At 41.9% G+C, this 25,080-nt stretch overlaps 1 protein-coding gene across 1 annotated transcript; it reads right to left on the bottom strand.

Annotated features, from left to right (window-relative positions):
* Positions 1-7,959: 7,959 nt before the first annotated feature.
* Positions 7,960-9,363, bottom strand: LOC131739328 (SCAN domain-containing protein 3). The gene has a single exon (XM_059032694.1). It carries the CDS (start codon positions 9,361-9,363, stop codon positions 7,960-7,962), a length of 1,404 nt encoding a protein of 467 aa, XP_058888677.1.
* Positions 9,364-25,080: the final 15,717 nt, after the last annotated feature.

Here is a 25,080-nt window from a genome sequence, read left to right as displayed (position 1 = left end):
CTGGTGGCCCATCTGGACAGGACCTCCACCGATGATCCTCCTTCCCGCACCAGGAACACCACAGGAAGAGGTTCGCTGGGTCCTCCCACAGGGTTTGGGGTGGTGGTGGCAGCTGCTGTTGTTGCTGCTTCTGTCGCTGCCTCTGTCTGCTCTTCTTGCCCATTTTTTTTTTTTTTCCAAAAAAAAAAAAAACTCCCAAAATTAAAAAAAAAACAAACAAACAAACAAAAAAAAAATACTGCCCTGAGCCTCCAGGTGGCGTTATCCCACTTCTGAGCACCAAATGTGACAAGGATGACAGAGGTTGAGACTCAGAGACAGTTGAAAGTTCAAAAATAAAGTTTTTAATAAACAAAAATACAAAATAAACAGGCACAAGGGCCAAACAAAAAGGTTTCAAAAACACAAACAATCAACACAAAACAAAACTTACAAATAAAACTTCCAGGCTGGGCGTTGCCTTCACTGGTTGCAAAACAAACAGAAAACAGCACACACAGAAAACACTATCTTCCTCTCCTTCTAGAACTCTCCCTCCAAAATGGGAGGCTGAGGCCTCCTTTTATGCCAGGTGGCTGAGTGCTTAATTGAACAATTAATTGGTTGATTGCTCCCACCTAACGCAATGAACCTAGGCAGGGAGGAGAATTTAACTCCATCCCTGCCAGTATTTCCAAGGGCAGAGCCCTGCTCTGCCACACTCCCTTGCCACAGAACTGGCACTGCAATGTCAAAGCAGATTCCGTGGGATTGAAACCTTTCACAGTCTCGCTACCAGCACGTTCTTGGACATAAGGTTTAAAAACCTTGCATTTCGTGACAGAGACAATGTGGAAACTATGAAAAAGTGAATGCTCACTGAAATGCAGGAAGTCCATCAGCCCACTTCAGAGTCACCACCGCCAGGCTCTACCTCAGCACCTGTGCCAAGCTCTGCCTCTGCACCTATGCCGAGATTTGCCTCACCAGTGACTCCTGCATCTACCCCAAGCTCTGCCCCAGCTACAGCAAAAGGAGGGATATGGGTGGATTTTGACATTCAAGTTCTGTCTGCCCAACAGCACCGCTCAACAGGTACTGATGCACTCATTAAATGCGCCGTTACTTAGACGAAAAGTTAATTCCCCGGGACCAGGACCCATTACATTGGTGGTAAGAGCATGAGCAAAAATTCCCATCCCTAAGCAGACTTGCATCAAAATACCTGGGATTCATTGCTTCATCCGTACCCTCAGAAAGAATTTTTTCAAAGGCAGGAGAGTTAGTGAGCCAAAGAAGAAACAGACTGAAGGGGGAAAATGTCAACATGCTGTTGTTTCTAAACAAAAACCTATAAATGGGGAAAGAATCAAGGTAGAGGTTGACAATTACTTTATGTAGCCTACATTTCAAGTATTGACCTCAAGTGCATCCTGCCTGGTGCTGTAAGAAGTTTATGTGTTAAAAATTAAAAGCTAAATTAAAAGATAAACCTAAATTTATGTGTTTCTAGAAATCAGAGCAGCATTTATTCTTTTTTTCTTCTTAAGAGATTTTTATTTTATGTTGTTGATTTCACTTCAGGGTATCTGATTAGCCCAAATTTTCAGTTGAAGTGATGTGAAGAATAACACCTGAAAAGGGTAATAATATAATTGAACATTTGTTGAACGTTATTGAACATGTGTTTTATAATTGCTGCTATTAAACAGAAAACAAAAAGAGAAGTCTGATCATTGGTAGTTTATTTAATACTAATGCAAAGGCTTTCAAATATAATTTTTGATGTCTGCATTTACCAATTTTCACTGTAGAAATCACAAAGATTTCCCCTTTTTATGTACATAAGAAGACTTTTAAAAGTATCGGTATCGGTATTGGTATTGGGATACTAGCCTTGGTATTACTTGGTATCGTATCAAAAAGAAAATCAGTGGTATCGCCCATCCCTATAATCTAGGTCATAACTGCCAACGCGTCAGCAGCGTCAGAGTGGAGCTGCCCTGGATTCCAGAGCCCTGCGACTGCACCTCTACACATCATCCAGACAAGAGCAGCAACATGCATTCCAGCTTCGGGATCGCAATCATGAAAGTGGACTTGACATTTCTAACGTGTCTCATGGCATTGCATGGTAAATATTGTATTTATGTATGTATAAATACATTATGTAACAGCCTCCGGCAATGGCAAATATGCTGTAAATGTATTTATGTTTATATTTATTTCCTCGCAATGTATTTCTAGGACCGACTTTACAAGACAAGGTAACCCAGTTGCCAGCATCGATCTCTGCGAGGGAGGGAGAAGACAGGATTGTCAATTGTACTTACGAGCTCACCATCAGTGGCGGTATTCAATACCTGCAATGGTATCGGCAGGACACGAACAGCGCCCCGAAATATATAATCCAGACGAACAAAACCGGGAGCGAAACACATCAGAATAAAGCAAACGAAAATGAAGATCGTCTTTCAACATCTCTTAACACTGCTGTCAAATTTACCTCTTTGAAGATCACGAACCTCCGACTTGATGACTCGACAGTGTATTACTGTGCTCTGAAGCCCACAGCGATGCAGTTCATTCAACAAGCTTATCAAAAACCAGGCGTCATCTCAGAGCAACTTTCCTTTACCGTTTATCACCACCAGTGTACTGCTGTTCAGTCAACATTCCCTTATATTATATATAATAGTAATACATTTAAAAAATAACATATTTTAAAAAGCACGTGGTTCCTTCAGGCCACTGTAATATTAACAGTTGATTAAATGACGTGTTTTCTAAACAGAACCATTGATCCAATAGAACCATCATTAAGGTAATCACATTCCAAGCTTTATAAAAATCTTTATCAGTGATACCGACTGTGACCCATAACGTCTCCATTCAGCTATTCCAAACTGAAACTATTATATTGAGCCTGCTGTTACACAGACAGTAAGAATGGTTCTTAATAGAACCTCGTCACAATGATATATATCGCCCCCTTCTTAAGAATGTACAGTCGTCTGATCACCCAATGTGCCTTCACAAATCTACACACCCAGTTTTTTTGGTTAGCAGTACGGTGGCACACACTAGATTGACCCTTTAAAACTGATATGAACGATAATCGGGCCTTAAAAATAAACGCATACGCTCTTAGCTTTAGAAAGTCATTAGAAAATGTGCCCTGTACCTCAGCAGCTGTGACCCAAAGCTATACATGTAATTAAGGTACATAACCACCAGGCGGTGTCCTAACACAAAATTAAATGAAAAATAAACACAAATTTGGACAAGTCGTGCGTGTTTAATTGTAACTTGCAAACAACTGAAGGCAGAGCAAGCTTAGGCTGTGTGGTCCAGAGGTTAAGAAAGGGGTTTGTAACAAGGAGAGCCTCGGTTCAAATCCCGGCTCACTCACTGGCTCACCGTGTGACTAAGCAAGTCATTTAACCTTCTTGTGCTCCGTCTTTCGGGTGAGACGTTGTTGTGAGTGACTCTGAAGCTGATGCATAGTTCACACACCCTAGTCTTTGTAAGTTGCCTTGGATAAAGGCGTCTGCTAAATAAACTAATAATAATAATAAAAAAATACCTCTCACCACGTGCACATACACCTGCAGGTTATAAAACACATCAACAAGCAGCACATCACTTCCTGTGCAGAGCGCAGAGCACAGACTGGGAGCCCCGCGCACAATGGAGAAGAATCTCCTGCTACACATACTCATGGGCGCCTTCATACAATGCATGGGAATTGTTTACATTAGTCTTGTTTAGTAATTGACCTGCACGAGTTGAGATCTCTACATCTTCTTATTTGCATCTCTTTCAGTTTAAATTTTTGATACACTCAATCCTAATTAGAAAAAAAACAAACAACAACAAAAAAAACACCTTTAGTTATTATTATTATTATTTATTTATTTCTTAGCAGACACCCTTATCTAGGGTGACTTACAGTCGTAAACAAAAATACATTTCAAGAATCACAGTACAAGTAATAATACAATTAAGAGCAAGATAAATACAATGACTTTGGTTCAAGCAAGTACAAGTATGACAAAATACGATTCAATAATACAGTAGATAACAGTGTCAGTGATAGTTACATCAGGATATAATTAAATACAAAATACTACAGATTAAATAACACTTGACAGATTACAGTACTCTAAATTACAGGATTAAATGCAGTAAAATAGGGGGCAGATAAGAGCAAGTAAAGCGCATTTAAGGAAGGGTGATAAGTGTCCCGGGGAAAAAACAGAGGAGTTCTACAGGGGCTTTCTGAAGAGGTGAGTCTTGAGGAGGCGCCGGAATGTGGTCAGGGACTGGGCAGTCCTGACATCTGTAGAAAGGTCATTCCACCACTGCGGGGCGAGGGTGGAGAAGGAGCGGGCTCTGGAGGCAGGGGAGCGTAGAGGAGGTAGAGTCTTCTAGTGCAGGCGGAGCGGAGAGGTCGAGTGGGGGTGTAGGGAGAGATGAGGGTCGGGAGGTAGCTGGGTGCAGTCTGGTCAAGGCATTTGTAGGCTAGTACAAGAGTCTTGATCTGGATGGGAGCGGTGATCGGGAGCCAGTGGAGTGAGCGGAGTAGTGGAGTTGCATGGGAGAAGCGAGGCAGAGAGAACACAAGGCGAGCAGCGGAGTTCTGGTTGAGCTGGAGCGGACGGGTGGCGGACGCAGGGAGGCCAGCCAGGAGGGAGTTGCAGTAGTCTAGGCAGGAGAGTACCAAGGCCTGGACCAGGAGCTGGGTGGCGTAGTTGGTGAGGAAGGGTCGGATTCTTCGGATGTTGCTCAGGAAGAATCGGCAAGTGCATGCCAGATTGGAGATGTGCTGGGAATAAGAGAGGCAGGGGTCCAGGGTGACTCAGAGGTTCTTAGCTGAGGAGGAGGGAGAGAGTGTGTTAGATTCCAGAGGAACAGAGATAGAGAGATCAGAGGAGGGGGAGAAGGAGGAGGGAAAGAAGAGGAGGTCAGATTTCGAGAGGTTGAGTTTGAGGTGATGCGAGTGCATCCAGGAGGAGATAGCAGACAGACAGGTAGAGATACAGGAGGGGATGGTGGAGTCAGAGATGGGGAAGGAGAGGAAAATCTGAGCATCATCAGCATAGTAATGGTATAAGAAACCATAGGATGCGATGAGGGGGCCCAGGGAGCGGGTATAGAGAAAGAACAGGAGAGGACCCAAGACTGACCCTTGGGGGACACCTGTTGAGAGAGGGCGAGGTGTGGAGGTTGCTCCATGCCAGATTACCTGGTAAGTGTGGTTGGAGAGGTAGGAGGAGAACCAGGCCAGAGTAGCCCCAGAGATTTCCAGGTTAGCGACAGAGGATAGTAGAATAGAATGATCTACAGTGTCAAAGGCAGCAGAGAGGTCAAGGAGAATTAGGACAGAGGACACAGAGGCAGCTCGGGCAGAGTTTAGTGAGTTGGTGACAGACAGGAGGGCAGTTTCAGTGGAGTGAGCAGAGCGGAAGCCAGATTGGAGAGGGTCAAGCAAAGAGTGGTTGGACAGGAAAGCAGAGAGCTGGTGGTGTACAGCCCGCTCGAGGGTTTTGGAGAGGAAGGGTAGGAGGGAGACAGGACGGTAGCTCTGGAGGGAGGTGGGGTCGAGGGTAGGTTTTTTGAGGAGGGGAGTGATAGAGGCTTGTTTGAAGGCAGAGGGAAAGAGACCAGAAAGGAGAGAGGTTGAGAAGGAAGGAGATGAAGGGAAGTAGAGCAGGAGCAGCAGCTTGAAAGAGGTGAGTGGGGAGGGGGTCCAGGGCACATGTGGTGGGTTTGTGACCCTGGAGCAGGGAGGAGAGGTCAGTCTGAGAGGGGAGAGAAGGTGGAGAAGGAGGGTGAGTTAGTAGGGGATGCAGTGGGTGTAGGAGTTGGAGCGGGAGGGGGTGCAGGGGAGGGAGAGGTGTTAAAGAGTTTGTGGATATCTGAGATTTTAGAAGAAAAGAAGGAGGCAAAAGGAGGTGAGAGAGAGCAGTGGAGGCAAGGACAGAGGGGGAGAGAGAGCGGAGGTTACTGCAAGAGGTGACAGTGGGGGTAGGAGGAGCAGGGAGAGAGGGGAGAGACAGAGAAAAAGAGATGAAATAGTGATCAGAGAGGTCCAGGGGGGTGACAGAGCGGGTGGAGGGGCAGCAGGCCCTGGAGAAGGTGAGGTCCAGTTGACGGCCAGCTTTGTGGGTAGGAGGGGATGGAGAGAGACAAAAGTCGAAGGAGTGAAGGAGAGGGAGGAATCCGGCAGAGTGGCTGGGGATGGAGAGATGGATATTGAAGTCACCTAACAGGACAGTTGGGGTAGACAGAGAGGGGAGGGAGGAGAGTAGATAGTCGAGTTCATATAGAAAGTGAGCGAGAGGCCCAGGGGGACGGTACAGTACAATTAGCAGGAGTTGACAGGGAGAGGTTAGTTGGACAGCATGAAATTCAAAGGTATTAACAGAGAGTGAGGAGAGGTCGGAGGGGACAAAAAAAAGAGTAAGGAGAGAGAGAGGAGAAGACCAGTCCCACCTCCCTGTCCAGTGAGACACGGGGTATGGGACAGGACGTAGAAAGAGGACAGGGCGGCAGGAGTTACAGTGCAATCAGGGGACAGCCAGGTTTCAGTGAGAGCAAGGAAATTGAGAAAGAGGTGGGAGGCAAAGGCAGAGATGAAATCAGCTTTGTTAGCAGAAGAGTGACAGTTCCAGAGTGCACCAGAGAGTGTGCGGGAGGGGTGGAGAGGCAGAGGGACGAGGTTAAAGGGGTTGGAGGAGCAGCGGCGGAGAGAGGGCAGAGGAGAAGGGCAAGAGGACAGACCAGGGATGTGAGAGACAGTCATAGCAGGACAGGCAAGACAAATAGGTATAGTGGGAGCGGTGGGGTGGAGTGTACAGACCTGACTTGTAGATGGCATCTTCCAGAGTGCTGTTAGGTTCGGATCTATTCGAACAGCGTCTTGGCGCAGACCTCCCCTCACTGGACTCCCACAGCTAGACTCCCGGCTCTTTTGTTGAGGCTCTTCGATGTGCTGGCGCACAAATAGCCTGCGTGATTAATAGATCAGCTGGGTTGGGAAAGAACAGCTAAACTGTGTGGAAATCAATCCAATAGCAAATCAACTTCTATTCAATTTAACCACTCACCTGGTACTAATCACACACTACCTCAGCTAATTCAAATACCACCTTACGATGTTACTGAATGTAGTTAATTTAAAATTACTTGAAGCAGGAACTTACCTATCTGCTTCAGACCCTGAGGCAGATAGGTAAGAGATTACACTGGCCATGTCAGTGTAATCTCTTTCAGATACCGTGCGATTGCTTTTACAGTGTTGTGATTGTTTAGGTTTCTATTGGGAAAAACAGTAAGGCGTGTTTTTTTTTTAAACCAGGCATGGATGCTCCTCCTATCTCTCCACACATATGTGCTTAATTGTAATGAACTAATAGTGTGTACTAACTGGTGATTATCATGCGGTCGGTACCGAGGACAGCACTAATGCAGGATAGTTTCAAATGCAATGAATCTAGCGCTTCGAGATAGTCGACGGGTTCGGTTTCAAGATGTTCTCAATTGCAATGAACACAATGTACCAGTCTGCTGCCCCCTAGAGGATTGTAAAACAAGGCGTTAGTCCAGTGATTCTTTAGACCAGTGGTTCCCAACCTTTTTTGGGTACTGTACCCCCAAAACACTTTCACCTGCCTGAAGTACCCCCTTATGCGTGTGTGACCGGTGTGATTCCTAGATTAGGTGTAAATTTGACTAAATTAGGTTTAATATCAATATTATTTGTCTGTCTGTCATTTACCTGTGAATAATGATAATGTATTACTATAATAATACTCATACTTTTATCAGTTTAATATTTGTATGACTTTTTCACATCTTCAAGAGTCCAGACCAGTTATACAAAAACAAAGATCAAATTTTATACACATAGTAGCAGCCTACTCTCAATATCACCCATATGTATAGACTTGCGTATGACACATGAGGACTCACCAATCAATGAGAAACTTGACCCTGTCTCTCACTCATAAGCTTTGTCAGTCTCGGGGACAGTGTGGCAACAGCAGTTATCAGGCTTTTCTCCAAGTTGAGTCTGTTCCTGTGCTTGGTCTTGATTATGGTCATAGATGAAAATGTCACTTCACATAAATATGTAGATCCAAATGGCAGCAGTTCATTCAGTGCATGTTTCCCCAAATCAGGATATTCCTTCTCCACATCACACCAGAACTGTGACAGTGTTGTCTCCGAGTACCTCATCTTCAAGCCACGGTCTGAGGACACATCCAGCAGATTTTCCTGCAGTCTGGTAGGAATGTTGTTGTTTGTACTTTCAGTCATGAAAGGATTACGCACCCAGTCAAGTTTGGCAGACTTGTTTTCAATGTCAGGGAAGTAGGAGTTGAACTCACTGTTGAGTTTGGATAAATGTGTGCTCACTAGTTGCACCATAGGATCTCTGTCAACATCACCTGTAGAAAGGTAGGTGTCAAGCTGCTGGAAACAACTTATGTCCCCATCTTCACATTTCCTCTCCCAGAGTTTGATCTTCTTCATGAATCCACACACTTTGTCATACATGTTTAGAATGTGTGTGTCTTTACCTTGCAGAGATAGATTCAGGTTGTTCAGTTTGCTGAACACATCAGCAAGATAGGCAAGGCGGGCTACCCAGTCTGTGTCCTCGAACACAGCCACAAGGGGGTGTGAGTGCTCTGACAGAAAAGCACGCACTTCGTCGCACAGCTCAAAAAGCCTCTGTAGTGTTTTCCCTCTCGATAGCCAACGTACGTCGGTGTGAAGCAGTAGCTGCTGGTGCTCAGCCCCACTGTCATGACAGAGCCTTTCAAACAGTCTGTGATTCAGAGGCCTGGACTCGATAAAGTTAATCACTTTCACTGCATCATTCAAAACATCATGTAACTCAGGACTCATTCTCTTGCTGGCCAGTGCCTCCCTGTGAATGATACAGTGATTCCACTCAACGTCGGGGCTGACCTTCTTTATTTGGGCAAGTAATCCTTTCACCCTCCCAGTCATTGATGCCGCACCATCCGTGCACAAATGAGTACAGGATTTCCAATCCAGATTGTGCTCTGAGAAAAAGCTGTCAATAATGTGAAACACATCCTCACCCGTAGTGCTCCCCGTTAGCTTCTTGCAGAACAGAATGTGCTCATTAATTTCCGAAATGTCTCTGTATCGCACAAACGCAATCAACTGGGCTTCCCCGTTGACATCGGTCGATTCATCCAACTGCAGAGCAAATGAACCAGAATGTTTTAACTTTTCCACCACTTGATCAACAATATCAACGCCCATGTCATCGATCCTGCGGCACACCGTGTTATTTGACAATGGTACAGTCTTCAATGCATCAGCTGCTTTCTTATCAATCATTGTTTCTGCGAGAATAACAGCAGCAGGCAAAATTAGCTCCTCAGCTATAGTAAACGGCTTTTTGGACTTAGCCACAAGTAGCGACACAGCATATGAGGCTTCCAATGCTTTGGTTGATACTGCAGTTGCTTTCTTTAATTTATCTTGACTTCCCTTAAATTCCGACAGCTTTCTATGGAAAAACTCTGCTGTCTTACCCACACAGGAAAGATGCTTGGTACTGAGGTGCCGTTGTAAATGGGCTGGTTTCATGCTATTATTTGAGAGCACATCGCCGCAGAGGAAACACAGTGGCTGAGGCGGCTCTCTAGGTGTGGATGTGAAACCGAAGAGGACATACTGTTCATGAAATTGACGGTACTTTGACTTGTCAACTTTCTTTCTTTTCTCCACGTGTTCACTTGACCTGCCGCTAGCGTTGCTGCTGCTTGGAACAGTGCGTTTTTTCAGCCATTGATCCATAGCAAGTGTTTTTCTTCTACTCAAAGCTAGCTGCCTGTTACCTGAAATCGTGAGTGACTCTGGCGCGCGGCTGCGGAGAAGCGAGCGAGGGTCAACTGGCGGGAAGTGGCCAGGGTGGATAAAAAATACACACCGAAACTAAAGTAAAAAATTGTCCTATAAATACAAAATAAACTAGAGATTTCACACCAGTGACCTCAGTAAATGTTTTCCTGTCTATTGAGATTGAAATAACTTGAACATATGAATTGTTTGGAAATATTTTTCCCAATATATATATTTTTTTTTGCACATTTTTGAAAATCTTCCCACGTACCCCCTGGGGACTGCCCACGTACCCCTAGGGGTACGCGTACCCCCGGTTGGGAAACACTGCTTTAGACTATATGAACAGAACCCTTGGTGTGTATTTACAACATATTAAACAAAGTGGTTATTGTGTTCAATGAATAAAGCATTGAATTAAACATCATTCTGAATATGTAAATCAAACAACATACATTGACATTCATTTCAATTCCGTCCATTATAACTGCTGGAAAAGAAAAACACACATGTTACATGATTTAAAGGTTTCATTTTACACTGGAAAAGCCTGTCTGGCGGATATCATTGCTGCTACTAAAACAAACACAGTTATAAAATGTGATGTTTGAACCGTTTAAAACTCCAAAAAAGCAGAGATTTATAATTCTAGTAGAGCTATGCAGTACCAGAATGCAGCGCTCCTCTTACTCTCCTGCCCCGCCCACTCACTGCCATTTCCCACACACGAAGTAGAAATGATCAGTTTAACCCTGAGATCTGTACGACAGTTCAAGGTAATCCCACCAGGGGGCGGTGTAGGACAATCATTTGTTCAATGCTCATTCACAGTCAGCTCCCACTCTATATCCTGGTGCAGCTGCTTTCCAACACTACCTGTATGAAAACAGTATGAGAATGACACCCCGCTCACAGCATGAAGAAATGATGTCAGATAAGCCGTGTTACATTGTGTTCTTCACCCTCAGTAACAAGGTCCTCGGCCAATCGGTGTGAATGCAGCCTGTGTACTGAGGTGTTTTTTCTTTAAAAAGTTGAGTTAATTAAGACGGGAGTCAGCGCTTTGAAAATATGTTCCTTTGTTTCCCCAGTGTAGTTTCTTTTTAGACCGTTCTCAGCGCTCGACAGAAACCACTGTGTTACTGTGCAATCCAAATGTACTCCCTGCTTGGATCTGTCTGTCTGTCTTAAACAGTATTGGAACACAACTCATGACACGAAAGAACCCCGTTCTGGTGCTTCACTGTGTAATGAAGACAGAGCGCAGCGCGAGTTCATGGGTTCTGATTGGACATCAGAGAAACATCCCGACACACGGAAGAAACGCCCACTGATCCGCTCGGTGGTGCGGCTGCAGACTGGCATTCAGTACTGAGCAGAAACCAACAGAACAGAGACAGAGAACTCATTCAAACTGAATGAACAGCGATAACCATGTTGTATGCAGGTCTTCTCACTGCAGTCTTCTATTTAACCTTTGGTAAAGATGTATTTTTATTGTAATAACAATTTCGTGGATTCAGCTGCAGTTACCACATCGTGCATAACTCTTTTTTTAACATATTTTTTAAATTTATTTTACAGACTGCAGTCGTGGAGATGAAATTATTCAACTCAGTGACACGATTACCTCGAAAGTTAGCAGCGACACGAGGATATTCTGCAATTACACCCTGAGCAATAGCGCTGACTATGAGTATCTGTTCTGGTACAAGCAGACTCCAGGCAGCTCCCCTCGATATCTGCTTCATCGCATGAAAACTTCCACTGATGAACTCCGATCAGATGAAACTGAGGCCAGGTTTTCCAGTCAGTTGGACACATCGCAGAAGATGACTAGTTTAACAATCGTGAACACGCAGCTGGGTGATTCTGCAGTGTACCTGTGTGCGCTGAGTACCACGGTGCTGTCTTTACATTACTGCCTTCTACAATAACACAGCGCATTCAGTGCGCCCTAATTAACCCATTCACTGGAAAAACACACAAACAACATCACGTGTCTGTTTTATTTGTGCTGTTGCGGCTTAAACATCTCAGTTACAATGTGTATGTACAGTATGTTATTATTATGATATGTAAGAGAGCGAGAAGTGAATCTTTGATAAAAACTACACTTCAATAAAAAGAATGTCTTATTTCTTAAGTTAAATGTAATGTTTTATTACTATTTATGTTATTCGTATGTATTAATTTTATGTATTGTTTAGCTTGTTGCTGTAGTGTTGTTGTTGTGTAGTTTAGAAGTTCACTGTGTGTTTTGTCAAACAGCACTGCTTGGAATCTTGTTCCGGATTTGAGAGCTTTGATCAACATTACAAGCCACATTACAATGTGCTGTTGGTCCTGTCATATCAAACAGCACTGCTAGGTTATAAGCAATACATAAATACACAAATACATCTTTATTCAATAAACGTGGTTTGGTCATTTTTAAAAAAAATACTGTATATATGTATTTACTGTGCTATCATAACGTCCTTTCATAAACACACATCTAACCTACAATAATAAATATTACATTGTACAGGAAACTCAACATGTACAACATCTAGTAAACAACCAAACAATGCGCACACACCTGCGCTTCAATATGACGTCAGACAAGGACGTGCTTGATATCAATATAAAGGGACTCGATTCACGTTTAATCACAGGTACGGATATCCCGGATTCAAAGTTTTTTGTTGTGTTAATTTTATACAGGCTCGTTTATATTAGGCTCATTTCAATATTTGAAATGTCTGTTTAGGATGATTACATAAAGGATGGGATATTTTCATAAAGCATTTACCACCGTGATACTTTTTTTCTTTTTGTTTTTTAAATCAAAAGTGCAGTTGGTTTGACATGCTCCTTCTTTCTGATCTTTTTAAAATAAATAAATAATCACTGTCCTGCTTAACCCTCAGCCCTCGATAAGAGACGCAGCGATGAACTACACTGGTAAAGTTACAATACAGTCCGGTACTCCCTGTCCTGCCCCTCAGCCCTCGATAAGAGACGCAGCGCTGAACTACACTGGTAAAGCTACAATACAGTCCGGTACATACATGTCTTTCGAGAGCCATCACAAGTAATAGAAAACTCCGATTCTGTGCGAGCTGCAGGTTTGTGTAAGGGACGGGTCGACTCTTTCTCTGCTACAGATGCATTCTTCACATTGTTTTCAGATGCAAATGTAACCAAAGGGTGGAGCGAGGTTTGAGGTTAAAATCGACGAACATAAGAAAGAAAAGCGGAGTGAATATTGTGTTGTGGGTATAATTACTACAAGGAGGCTGTGTGGTCCAGTGGTTAAAAAAGGGCTTGTAACCAGGAAGTCCCCGGTTCATATCCCCCCTCAGCCACACCCTAGTCTCTGTAAGTCGCCTTGGATAAAGGCGTCTGCTAAATAAACAAATAATAATATAGCAGACAGTAGATTGTGTTCCTCTGAATCTGCTGTTTGTTTCTTGTTTTTCATTAGAAATGTCCCAAGCAGATGTAATAACTCCGTCTTAAAAGAACAATATGCTTAATAAATCCCTTTACACTGTCCTGTGTTGTGTTTATAAACTACTCACATTAAACAGCGCACATTGTTCTGTAAACTGCTAGTAAACTCAGTCAATATACCATGACAGCAAAGAATACATTCAACTCAGAGGCACTTTTCATTTGTGTTTCGTATCTGACACATTCAGAACCGCGGACAGCGTCAACTTTATCCGCATTGAATTTGATCAAGCCGATAATGCAAACCTTTATTTACCCGTATCGTAGAGATTACATGGAACAAATGGCTGAATGGAAAAGTATTGCATGTACCAAGTACCTTGATTCAGCAGGACATGCTCACTGCAGCTCTCACACAGGTCAGCACAGTGAGATCTATTCATAGGACCCTGCTCACTGCACCTCTCACACAGGTCAGCACAGTGAGCTCTATTCATAGGACCCTGCTCACTGCACCTCTCACACAGGTCAGCACAGTGAGCTCTATTCACAGGACCCTGTTCACTGCACCTCTCACACAGGTCAGCACAGTGAGCTCTATTCATAGGACCCTGCTCACTGCACCCCTCACACAGGTCAGCACAGTGAGCTCTATTCATCAATGTGTCGGTCCCAGCATTCCTTATTAATGAAGGGCTTACAGATTTTCCCTGAATGTTTATGATACATCAAAGCCTTCTTTTTCCTTTTTTGACTACAGTATCGAGTCTTTTGAGAAGAAATACCGAAGGTTTTCAAAACTGCAAATAATTAATTAAAAAAAAGCATTTCCCTAGTTTACACATCATTAACTTTGCCAATTAGTAGTTAGCTGTGATTCATCATTGTTTAGTACATTTTAATGGAAACTTTTCCATGACATATTGTGACAGAGATCAAATAATTTTTTGGTGTTAGATCTCCCTCTCGACCTGTGAGTGCTCTGTGTCAGTCATTTAGGAAAGGGGTGCAGCAAAGGTATCCAAACTCAATGACCCAGACGGTAAACGGTGTGGCATCTGAGGACTGGAGGAGCAGATGTGCTCGTTAACTTAGGGGTCATGAGCGAGGATATAAATAGGGGTCATAGCTGACGTGATCTGTTCCTTGGTAAATGGTTAGAGACAACCTACAAGGAGCCTGTGTTACCGTCTTGTAAACCGTGAGTTTGGTTTGTCTGTTAGTGTTTGTTATAACTGTCTGTTTGTTTTAAACTAGACTACCTATAACACGATCCGGAGCTCTAGCAGAAGCCAGCATAAACGCGGACATCACTTTCACCCCTGTATTTCACGGAGAACTGTAATACACCACTGGCACTTACTCACTATCACTAGGAACTGTGTTTGTGTTTTGTGTTTAGTGTTGGTGTGTAAAACTGGACTTTTGTTTGCGGGTCAAACCCGGGGATTTACAAATACCGAGTGATACACGCCGCTGTATCACTCCATCGTTATTATTTACAGGGGTTTGCTATAGGCTCTAGACATTGTTAATTAAATCAATAAACACCATTGCACCTGGAAATCATTGTCTGTTTGTTTTGTATCCACTCTGCACTGCAAGCACCTGTATTCACTCACCAAATACAAAATTACTTTCTGTATCTCGCTTTTTGAAAAAGGAAGAATTATGACTTGCTTGCACTGTTCGAAAAAGAAACCTACACATTGATGAATATTGATTGATTGTCACCTCAACACGCCCTTTACAGAATATGCGAGGTACTGCTGAGCACTGATGCTCTTAGTAATTCATTTAATGATCAGCCTGCAATAAATCTGAACTGCAACGTGCAGCTCAACATCATCCGAATGCAGATGAAACGAACAACCACCAGGTGGCAATGGAGGACAGCAACTACACGGTGTAGGGGAGGGGCACTGGTTTCCATGACATCGCCTCTATAGAAACACATGGTTCACAGTTCCAGCTTCAGATTGCACCAGACAGCAGAGGGAGGTTTGTCGTGTTGAGAATGGAACAAGAACGTACTTGGGTTACTGTGCTACTGTTCTGTTTAAGCATAAGTAGGTCCATGTATACATGCAATGGTTATGCAATTTGTTTGTCAACATGTGTGTCAGTCTATTTTATCATATCATGCAATATAAAAATGAAATTGATTTTAAAGTCGTACAGTTTAGTAATAAATTGCAAACAGAAATAGTGATTTATATTATAGAGTAAACAGTGCAATTGGTAGAAATAGATTATTGGAAAATGCAAAGTGAGTTAAAATTATTGACACACATATAAAAGGGAGTTCACATTATCTATAGGTATGCTATCATGTCATGTTTTATATGTTTGTAACTATGTTTTCATATAATCATATTCATTCTTTTTTTTGTCTTTTCTTTTAGAAATGACCCAAGCAGACTCAGTGACTCAACCTTCAAATTCAATTGTCCTCAAACAGAGGGAGAGAGCTCCATTATTCAGTGCAAGTATGAAACAGCAGCCACTGCTAAAGGTCTCTTCTGGTACATTCAGGACCCCAAACAAGCCCCACAGCTACTGAATGAATATTCTCAGGCAGAGGACATTCCACCAAGGTTTCGAAATCGTTTCTCTGCATCTCATAACACAGAGAAGATTTTTCATCTGAATATCACTGTGACTGTGCTGTCTGACTCTGCCACGTACTTCTGTGCTCTGAGGCCCACTCTGTGAGAGTCTCTATATCACTTCATACAAAAACCTCCTGCTGCCTGCCGAGTGAGTCTCGCTGGTGAATATGGCAGTGCAGCATGTGTTCTGTGTAGAAGTTACTTGAGAAAACAGCACACATGAATCTGTACCTGCTGGTAACTATCCCCCTGCACTCTACTAGAGAAAACATCACACATGAATCTGTACCTGCTGGTAACTATCCCCCTGCACTCTACTAGAGAAAACAGCACACATGAATCTGTACCTGCTGGTAACTATCCCCCTGCACTCTACTAGAGAAAACAGCACACATGAATCTGTACCTGCTGGTAACTATCCCCCTGCACTCTACTAGAGAAAACAGCACACATGAATCTGTACCTGCTGGTAACTATCCCCCTGCACATCAACATGTATTGTAATGTACATAGCCTCAATATCCACAGGCACACCCCACCTGCTGCACAGACACCTGCAGGGTGTAAACCACAGCAACAAGCAGCACATCACTTCCTGTGCAGAGCGCAGAGCACAGACTGGGAGCCTTGCACACAATGGAGAAGACTCTACTGCTACACATACTCCTGGGCACCTCCATACAATGTACGAGATAAGAGTTCATTTAACGAACCTGCACTGGTTGAGCTCCATACAACAGCATCTCAGCTTCTCTCTATATCCGGCTTAAACTCACACTATTAACAAGTACGGTAGCTATGCTATTTATATAAGGGGCAGCAGTGTGGAGTAGTGGTTAGGGCTCTCGACTCTTGACCGGAGGATCGTGTGTTCAATCTCACATGGGGGATACTGCTGCTGTACCCTTGAGCAAGGTACTTTACCCAGATTGCTCCAGTAAAATCCCAACTGTATAAATGGGTAATTGTATGTAAAAATAATGTGATATGTTGCAACAATTGTAAGTCGCCCTGGATAAGAAATAAATAATAATAATATAAACCAGTAGCATGGAACTAGAGGCAGACAGTTGGTTCAGCTCTTATTATCTAACAACAATTAGGGATCCGACATCAACCATATCTCAGAATAAAAAACAAGACCTTTTTATTTTTAAATACATTTGTTTTAGTTTAGTTTTTGCTAATCTATAAAAAATGACTTTCATAATTTATAGATTATCCTGACATAAAAAAAAAAAAAACGTTACACACTTCAATGTAAATGTGAGTACAATATTTCCAATCCAATTGAAAGCAATGGTCCTCATTACAATAGAATGCTATGACAACACCTCTGTGATACAATGTTGTTTTACACATTCCTTTGTATGTGAGTTGTGTTCTTTTTAACTGTCTGAGACTGAACTAACCTGAACAAGGATCTTTCTTTACCTTCAGTCTCCACTGTGTTCTCGAAAGCTTGTGTATTTTATAGACATATTCAGCTGATCAAAATAAATCTTTGTTGCACTTCTGAGATGGAACAGACTAACCGTGAACGAAACAGAGTGATGACGCAATAAAGGCGTGCACTGTGAAGGGGCGGGGCACTGGTTTCATGACATCACTGCTATAGAAACGCATTCTTCACAGTTTCAGCTGCAGATTGAAGCAGACGCTGGAGGGAGGTTTGTCGTTTGAAAGTTTTGACAATGGAACAGGAATGCGCTGTTTTTACTTTGACACTTCTCTGTTTAATCATAGGTAAATAAACTGCTACACAATTAGACACAATTAGTGTTACTTTATCTAACGTCTGTTCCGTCATACAGCATAAATATTGCATTTCATATTAGACACACATTTTGTCCGGATTTTGCAATGCTTTCATGTTACTTTATCTGTAGTCTGTTACAGCATGTAGCGATTATTTATTTATCACTCTATTTACTGTAAAGAAGCTTGTACCTGTAGTCTGTTTCATTCTAATTTCACAGTGATTATCTTTCTGTCTCCTCTTTTAGAAATGATCCAGGGAGATACAGTGACTCAACCTTCCAATAAAACTCTCGTTAAAGAAACAGAGAACACCACTATACACTGTAATTATGATGGCAGTACTCCATATATCTTCTGGTACATTCAGGATCCCAATCAAGCCCCAAAGCTCATACTGAATGCATATTCTAAGCAGGAGGACATTCCACCGAGGTTTCAACATCGTTTCTCTGCATCACATAATAACACAGAGAAGACCTTTCATCTGAGTATCACTGCGGCTGTGCTGTCTGACTCTGCCACGTACTTCTGTGCTCTGAGACCCACACTGTGAGAGTCTCTATATCACTTCATACAAAAACCTCCTGCTGCCTGCCGAGTGAGTCTCGCTGGTGAAGATGGCAGTGCAGCCTGTGTTCCGTCTAGAAAACAGCACACATTAATCTGAAAAAGCAACGCATTTTTGAATATCTAATTGTATTTGATTAATTAAGAGACATCCTTCAAATAACTATGTAGCAATGAAAACACCAATGCACAGATATATGTTTAAAGTGATTTTTTTTTAACAATACATACACAGCAGTCGTGACAGTGAGGAGAGATATCTCGATTTTAAAGCAATGAAGTTGCTGCATCATGTTTGCCTCCTAAGTTGGGGATCACTGTGATGCAGACAGTAGGCTTTTAAGAAGTTGGCAGATAACCTCAAAGAAATAGTAGACGCTGCTTTCAGTTTCAAACACATGTTCTAGCTATCAGTATACATCATTTTCCTTAGCTCTGCATTTCAGATTATTCCCGCCAGGGGGCAGTGTAGGACAGTTATTTGTCGCTGTTCTAAACTCATTATTCATTGACACTCCTGCTCTCCTCCTGTAGAGTTTCCGCTCACAACACTGTTTCACTGTGACTCGCTCTCCTGCAGCTTGCTTTCTAGCACTGCCTGTATGAAAGCAATTCAAGTGCAGCACCAGCATCGCTACAGCATGAAGACATTGCGTTAAAGGGCGCTGTATTGACTCCTGACTGTCATGTGATTCCCTTTGTAAATATTTTGCAGATTTATTTTAAGAATTAAGAACACTTTTTCTGTCACGAAAAGATCATGGAACTTTGAATTGAAATATAATCAATTAATTTACATCAACAATATCAATACTTAGAAACACCTCTCTAGAATTGCCCTCAGTTTAATTTCCAGTCAAACCAGTTCAGTGCCCTGGAGAGCGTCCAGCACGGAGTGCACTCATCTGCGCCAGACACAGACCGCAGCTCCGAAGCAAAGGAACTCACCTGCCTTAATACAGGGACCAATCAACCTCTTAACAAGGTGTAGATTGATTTTACAGATTAAATTTAATTATTTACTATATTCTTTATTTTGCTCATTTGAATTTGATCTTATTTTTAGGGTTTATGGGTATTCAGGTACACCTTGGTTTTATTTCAGTCACAGCTGTACCACAAGGGGTGGGTGGCTGGAGACGCAGCTCTGTCCAACCCATAGGGAAAGTGCAAACAAGAAGAATGATTCTAGTACCGCTGAAATCACTCAAATAAATAAATAAAGCTATACATCTTATGTAACGTAAAATAATCAAATAAACCAATAAAATAAACCACCCAGACTCAACCAGATAATTAATCACAATAACAAAGGAAACACAAAATACTATTACTAATAAATAAAGTGTACTGTGAAGTTATCAGGGGTAGTACCAGCCCAAACCACCGGTGAGACAGCCTGCAAAGGATCTGACACAGCTGCAGTAAATTAGGTTTATACTTTAAACTGGAGTTTTAGAAGTTACATTTATTATATAATTAAAACAGTATACAACGTTTAATGATCAAAAATAAATAGGCAAGATAGTTAAAAGCACATGTTCTAATAAAATACAGCAATAAATACACAATCAGTAAAGGACAAGGAGTGATGAATCGCAAGGACAGTGGCAGCGGGATTCAAACAGCAATTACACAGACCACACACAAACAGGTCGGCCGCCCTGCAGTGGATTGGTTAAACAATCTTAACAAAGAAACACAAACAGCAATAAGAAAACCTAGAGTCTTCCAATTTATATATATATATATATATATATATATATATATATATATATATATATATATATATATATATATATATATATATATCAGAAAAGACAAACAAGGAAATTAGCTGCCAATTACATAATTAACAAATAGTATAAATCCTGAGTAGAGTAAATGAACACAACGTGCAGCACGTAGCCTGCATCAGGTGCGCCAATTACAAACAATGACACAATCACATCAGATAAAGGTAAGCTCTCGATAGTTAAAAAGATCGCGTCCATCTATTCTAAATGATACCAGCCTTCGGCTATTATGTAATTAAGCAATGTTTTACAGCATGTATTCTAAAATGCAATGTGCAACAACTACTTTGTTAAAGCAGCACCAACGCTAGTCAATACATACAAAATGAAAGAGAAAATCTATATATATATATATATATATATAGATATAGATATAGATATAGATATAGATATAGATATAGATAGATAGACAGAAAATACACATGTGTTACATCATTATTAAAGGAACTATCTAGCCCCCATATCCACGTGCACACAACACCTCGCACCACGTGCACAGACACCTGCAGGGTATAAAACACAGCAACAAGCAGCACATCACTTCCTGTGCAGAGCGCAGAGCACAGACTGGGAGCCCCGCGCACAATGGAGAAGAATCTACTGCTACACATACTCATGGGCGCCTTCATACAATGTACGAGATAAGAGTTCATTTAACGAACCTGCACTGGTTGAGCTCTATACAGCTTCTCATTGTATCTCATCTTGTGTCTCTATGAAACTCACATGCTATCTGAAGACATTTCAGATCCTGCCTGGCTATATCAGTGAATTGTTATGCGATCCTGTTTGAATGGATGGCGTGTGTTATGTGATTGCCTGGGTTTCTATTCTAATGGGATTGTTTGTGTGTGAGTGTTGGTTGCATCTTACTGCTTGCTTACAGCTTGCTGCTTCTGCTTCTATGGGCTCCCTTGTTAACAAGGTATTTCATCTCCTATTTCAAGACACCTTTTTAACTGCAGCATTTTGCTTGAATCCTTGCAGATTCTTATGGGAAGGAGTCAGAGACATCACTGTCTGCCCATATCAGGACCACTGAGGGAGAAACAGCCACAATACAGTGTGCATACACTGCAATCAAGGGTGATAGGATGTACCTGCAATGGTACAAGCAGAATGGGAATACATCTCCACAATACTTATTACAAACCTATTCCCTTGCTGGGGGTGAAGTTAATACAGACAAGCCTGAAGCCACCGACCCCAGACTGTCTGCTTCTTTAAACCCTGAAGCTAATTCAGCTAACCTGACTGTGAACAATGCCAATGCGCTGGACACTGTGAGGTACTACTGTGCACTGAAGCCCACAGCGATGCATTCACTGATGAGCCTGAACACAAACCTTTCTACTGCAAGAGAGAATGTGTTGTTAATGCAGTGTCACTGCAACACCGCTAGATGGCAGTGTAGAATTGCATGTCACTTTTCCACAATGAAGTATCTTGTCAGACCCGTGCAGTGTCACTCACAGCGACCAGAGTCCCTTACTGCTCAGCGCTCGACACAAACCACATTCTCTACACAGATGAACTCGATTGATCCCAGTTGGTGATAGTTTCTGTCTTTTACAGAACTAATAATAATAATAACATTTATTTTGTATACGCTTTTCATTACAATTATCTCAAGGCGCTTTACAGGTAAAATAAAAACAATCAAATCATTCCAGAGGCGAGGGACCACAGAGCAAAAGGCCCGATCGCCCGTCGTGTGCAGCCTTGTCCAGGGCACAGTTAGTTTGTCACTACTGGCAGATCTCAAACTGCGCTGGGGCACATAGTGACAAAGCATAGCCTTCAAGGAAGCTGGAACCAGGCCATGTAAACACTTGAAAATAAGCAGCAAAGAGAGATGCTGAGATTGGTGATACATGGTTCTGCTTTCTTGTTTTGTTAGCATCCATGCAGCACTATTTTGTACATATTGCAGCCTTTGATTTTTTAGAAACTCCAGCAAACAAAGCATTATAATAGTCCAATCTAGATTAGATGAAGGCATGTATTAGCTTCTCTGCATCAGACAATGATAAGGATGATCTCCGGTGAGCAATGTTTCGCAGATGTAAAAAGGACACTTTGCAGATATTCTTGATGTGAGCCTCTAAAGACAGTGTTGAGTCTAACTTCACACCTAAGTGTGTCACTTCAGGGGTTGGACTGATCCCACGTCCATCAATAAACACCCTGAAATGATCAACTATACTAACCGTTTAACTACAGTTTTTAATTGCAACATTTTTCTGCATCCAAATTTGTATGTCTGTCAAATTGAATTCCATAATGACTGATTATAGGGAACATATAAATATTGAATAGAAGCGGTCCCAGAACAGAACCCTGGGGAACACCAGACGTAACAGAACTGATATCAGAGTTAAAACCACCGAAGGTGACAAACTGTTTTCAATTGGACAGGTAGGTAGTAAACCACTTAAGTACAGCACCAGAAAGACCAAATATGTCCTTTAAACCATGTAACAGAATATCATGGTTGATGGGATCAAAGGCAGCACTCAAGTCCGAACAAGAATATATGGAGAATCTGAGTCTGTGGAAATCAATAAAGTATTTAACACCTTAACAAGGCAGTTTCTGTGCTATGTGCAGATTTAAAACCAGACTGAAAAGGTTCATAAAGCTGATTAAGCACTAAGTGGGACTGAAGCTGTGACACTACCACCCGTTCTAAAATTTTTGCCAGAAAAGGTAAGTTTGATATTGGTCTGTAATTACATCGAACATTGAAATCTAGATTTCTCTTTTTCAGTAATGGAGTAACAGCAGCCAGTTTGCAAGGTGAGGGGACCACACCAGATCTCAGTGATTCAATAATTAAACTAATTACAAATGGGTACAGGGATTGTAAAGAGAACTTAAATAAACAGGTGGGAAAACTATATTTTGTTGTCATAACAAAGTGCGTTATTTTGATAGCCAATAATATAAATAAGCAGATCAAGAAAACTAAATATTGAAACAATGGAAACAAATAGTTAGTTCTTTAACATCAGTTTTCTTTGTGGTCACGAAAACGGACTCAATATTCAAACTCTCTGTTTCCTTGCAATTCAAATGAACCACCACTAGGGGGCAGTGTATGACAATGAATTGACAGTGTTTGAAGTTCAATATTCACAATCACACAATGCTTCCCTTATTAAACAAGGCACATACCAGGCAATAAGGAGATGACAATAAATTGATAGCACAGAATGTGAAATACATTCAGAGATACATCCCTCAAGCCCTTTATCCCAATGCAGTTCCATGTCAGACCAGTTCAGTCCCATGAACAGTGACCAGCGCAGCTTCCTGCTGAAAGCATTCAATGTGAATCTATTGAACCCTCCCAGTGTGTTCAGAATGTAGGTACAGCTGGTATGTTTTGGGTCATATTGATCCACTGCAATTTCAAATCAACATGTGTTCATTAGATAGCTTTTACTCTTTAATGGAAACTATTTTAAATGAATGCAAACTCTTATAATAAATTCAAATAAATATAGATTGCATCATAACTTTATATAACCATGTTTATTACACATAAACCAAAATGGTGTTGAAGCTTAGTATTTGGAGAAGGGAATGTAGCTTTAGTATAATATAATATAACTATGGTACATTAATTGTCAATACCATTTCTTTATAAATGTAATTTTTATAAAGTAAAAAGACATTTGTAAAGAACAGGTATGTTCTAACTAAAATGTCTTTCTTTCTGTTGTTAACTTTCAGTAGATTTCTATACATATACAGTGTCTCTTATGATCCCACTACCAAGCCATTCCCCTGTGTAGACCCATAAGCTCTATGTTGGTGAGATATCGGACCCTGCAGTACAAAGACCAGCCCAGCAGATAGTCCATAAACCAGTGAGTCCACTGTCATGAGATGAAGTGAGGAAGTGCTTCAAGATTAGAAGGATGTTCAGCACTATTACACTACAGGTATGTTCTAACTATTGATGTTCTGTTGCTGACTTTCAGTGGCTTTAAACCAGAGGTTCCTGTGCTCCAGACAGACCAACCAATCAGAGCTTATTCTGATGTGACATTGTGCAGGGCTCCAGCCACAGCTCAGGCTGTCTGTCTGTCAGAAGCATTTCTACTTGTGGATGGAACAATTCAAGAATGAGGAACACGTGTGGAACTTTTCTTCTGCTTTGCTTTTGTCTTGGTGAGTGATATTCACAAACACACTTGAGAACAAACAGGTTTTCAATTTCATTATCATTCATGAACAAAATAATAATTATATTATCTTGTTATCTTACAGTTGTCTATGGTGATTCACAGATTCATCAGACTCCACGTGTTTATTCAATTGAAGGAGGGAGCGCTGAAATGAATTGCAATCACAGTGTTTCTAACTACAACAGCATGCAGTGGTATAAACAGCAACATGGTCAAAGTCCTGACATCATACTGTCTGCTTACATTACAACTGAGACCTCGGGCCGATTCAGCATGACTGTGAATAAAGAGAAGCTCTCCACCACTCTAACCATCAGTGCTGTTGAGCTGCTGGATTGTGAAGCTGTGTATTATTGTGCAGTGAGAGCACAGTGAGAGAGGGAGTGGAGACACCTGCACAATATCCTGCTCTCAGGGGCAGCACCACTCAGCTGCACATGTGCTTTATGTTATATAATGTAACTTTAGGTCAGGATCTTGACACTGAAAATGATGTTTTACCAGCAGGTGGGGCAGTGTGATTAAGATTAAGATTACCCAGCAGATACTGTAGGAGGCACGATTACACTCATCTTTCAACTACAGTGTAAATGCTGCACAACTCCTGCATCACACTAACTGGGTTGTGTCTAAACCCTAGCGTTGTAACTGCACCTCGCCTCAGGGCACTGGCTTGTGAGAGGATTCATCCACAGTATACACACTCCTGGCATTGTGTTCTTTTGTATTTCTATTGTAAACATCACTCAGAACTTTGAACCCCCAGTTACCATCTAGAATACACTGTACCATACAAGATATATACCAGTGTGTGACAGAAATACAATGAATCTTGGTTGT

Source organism: Acipenser ruthenus, chromosome 11, assembly GCF_902713425.1.
Source record: "Acipenser ruthenus chromosome 11, fAciRut3.2 maternal haplotype, whole genome shotgun sequence".
NCBI classification, from domain to species: Eukaryota; Metazoa; Chordata; class Actinopteri; order Acipenseriformes; family Acipenseridae; genus Acipenser; species Acipenser ruthenus.
The sequence above is the reverse complement of the archived record's forward strand: the minus strand, read 5'-3'. Positions and strand labels throughout refer to the sequence as shown.

Excerpts from the sequence above, each read along its gene's own strand:
- LOC131739328 (XM_059032694.1), bottom strand. The coding sequence starts at position 9,363 with ATGATTGATAAGAAAGCAGCTGATGCATTGAAGACTGTACCATTGTCA.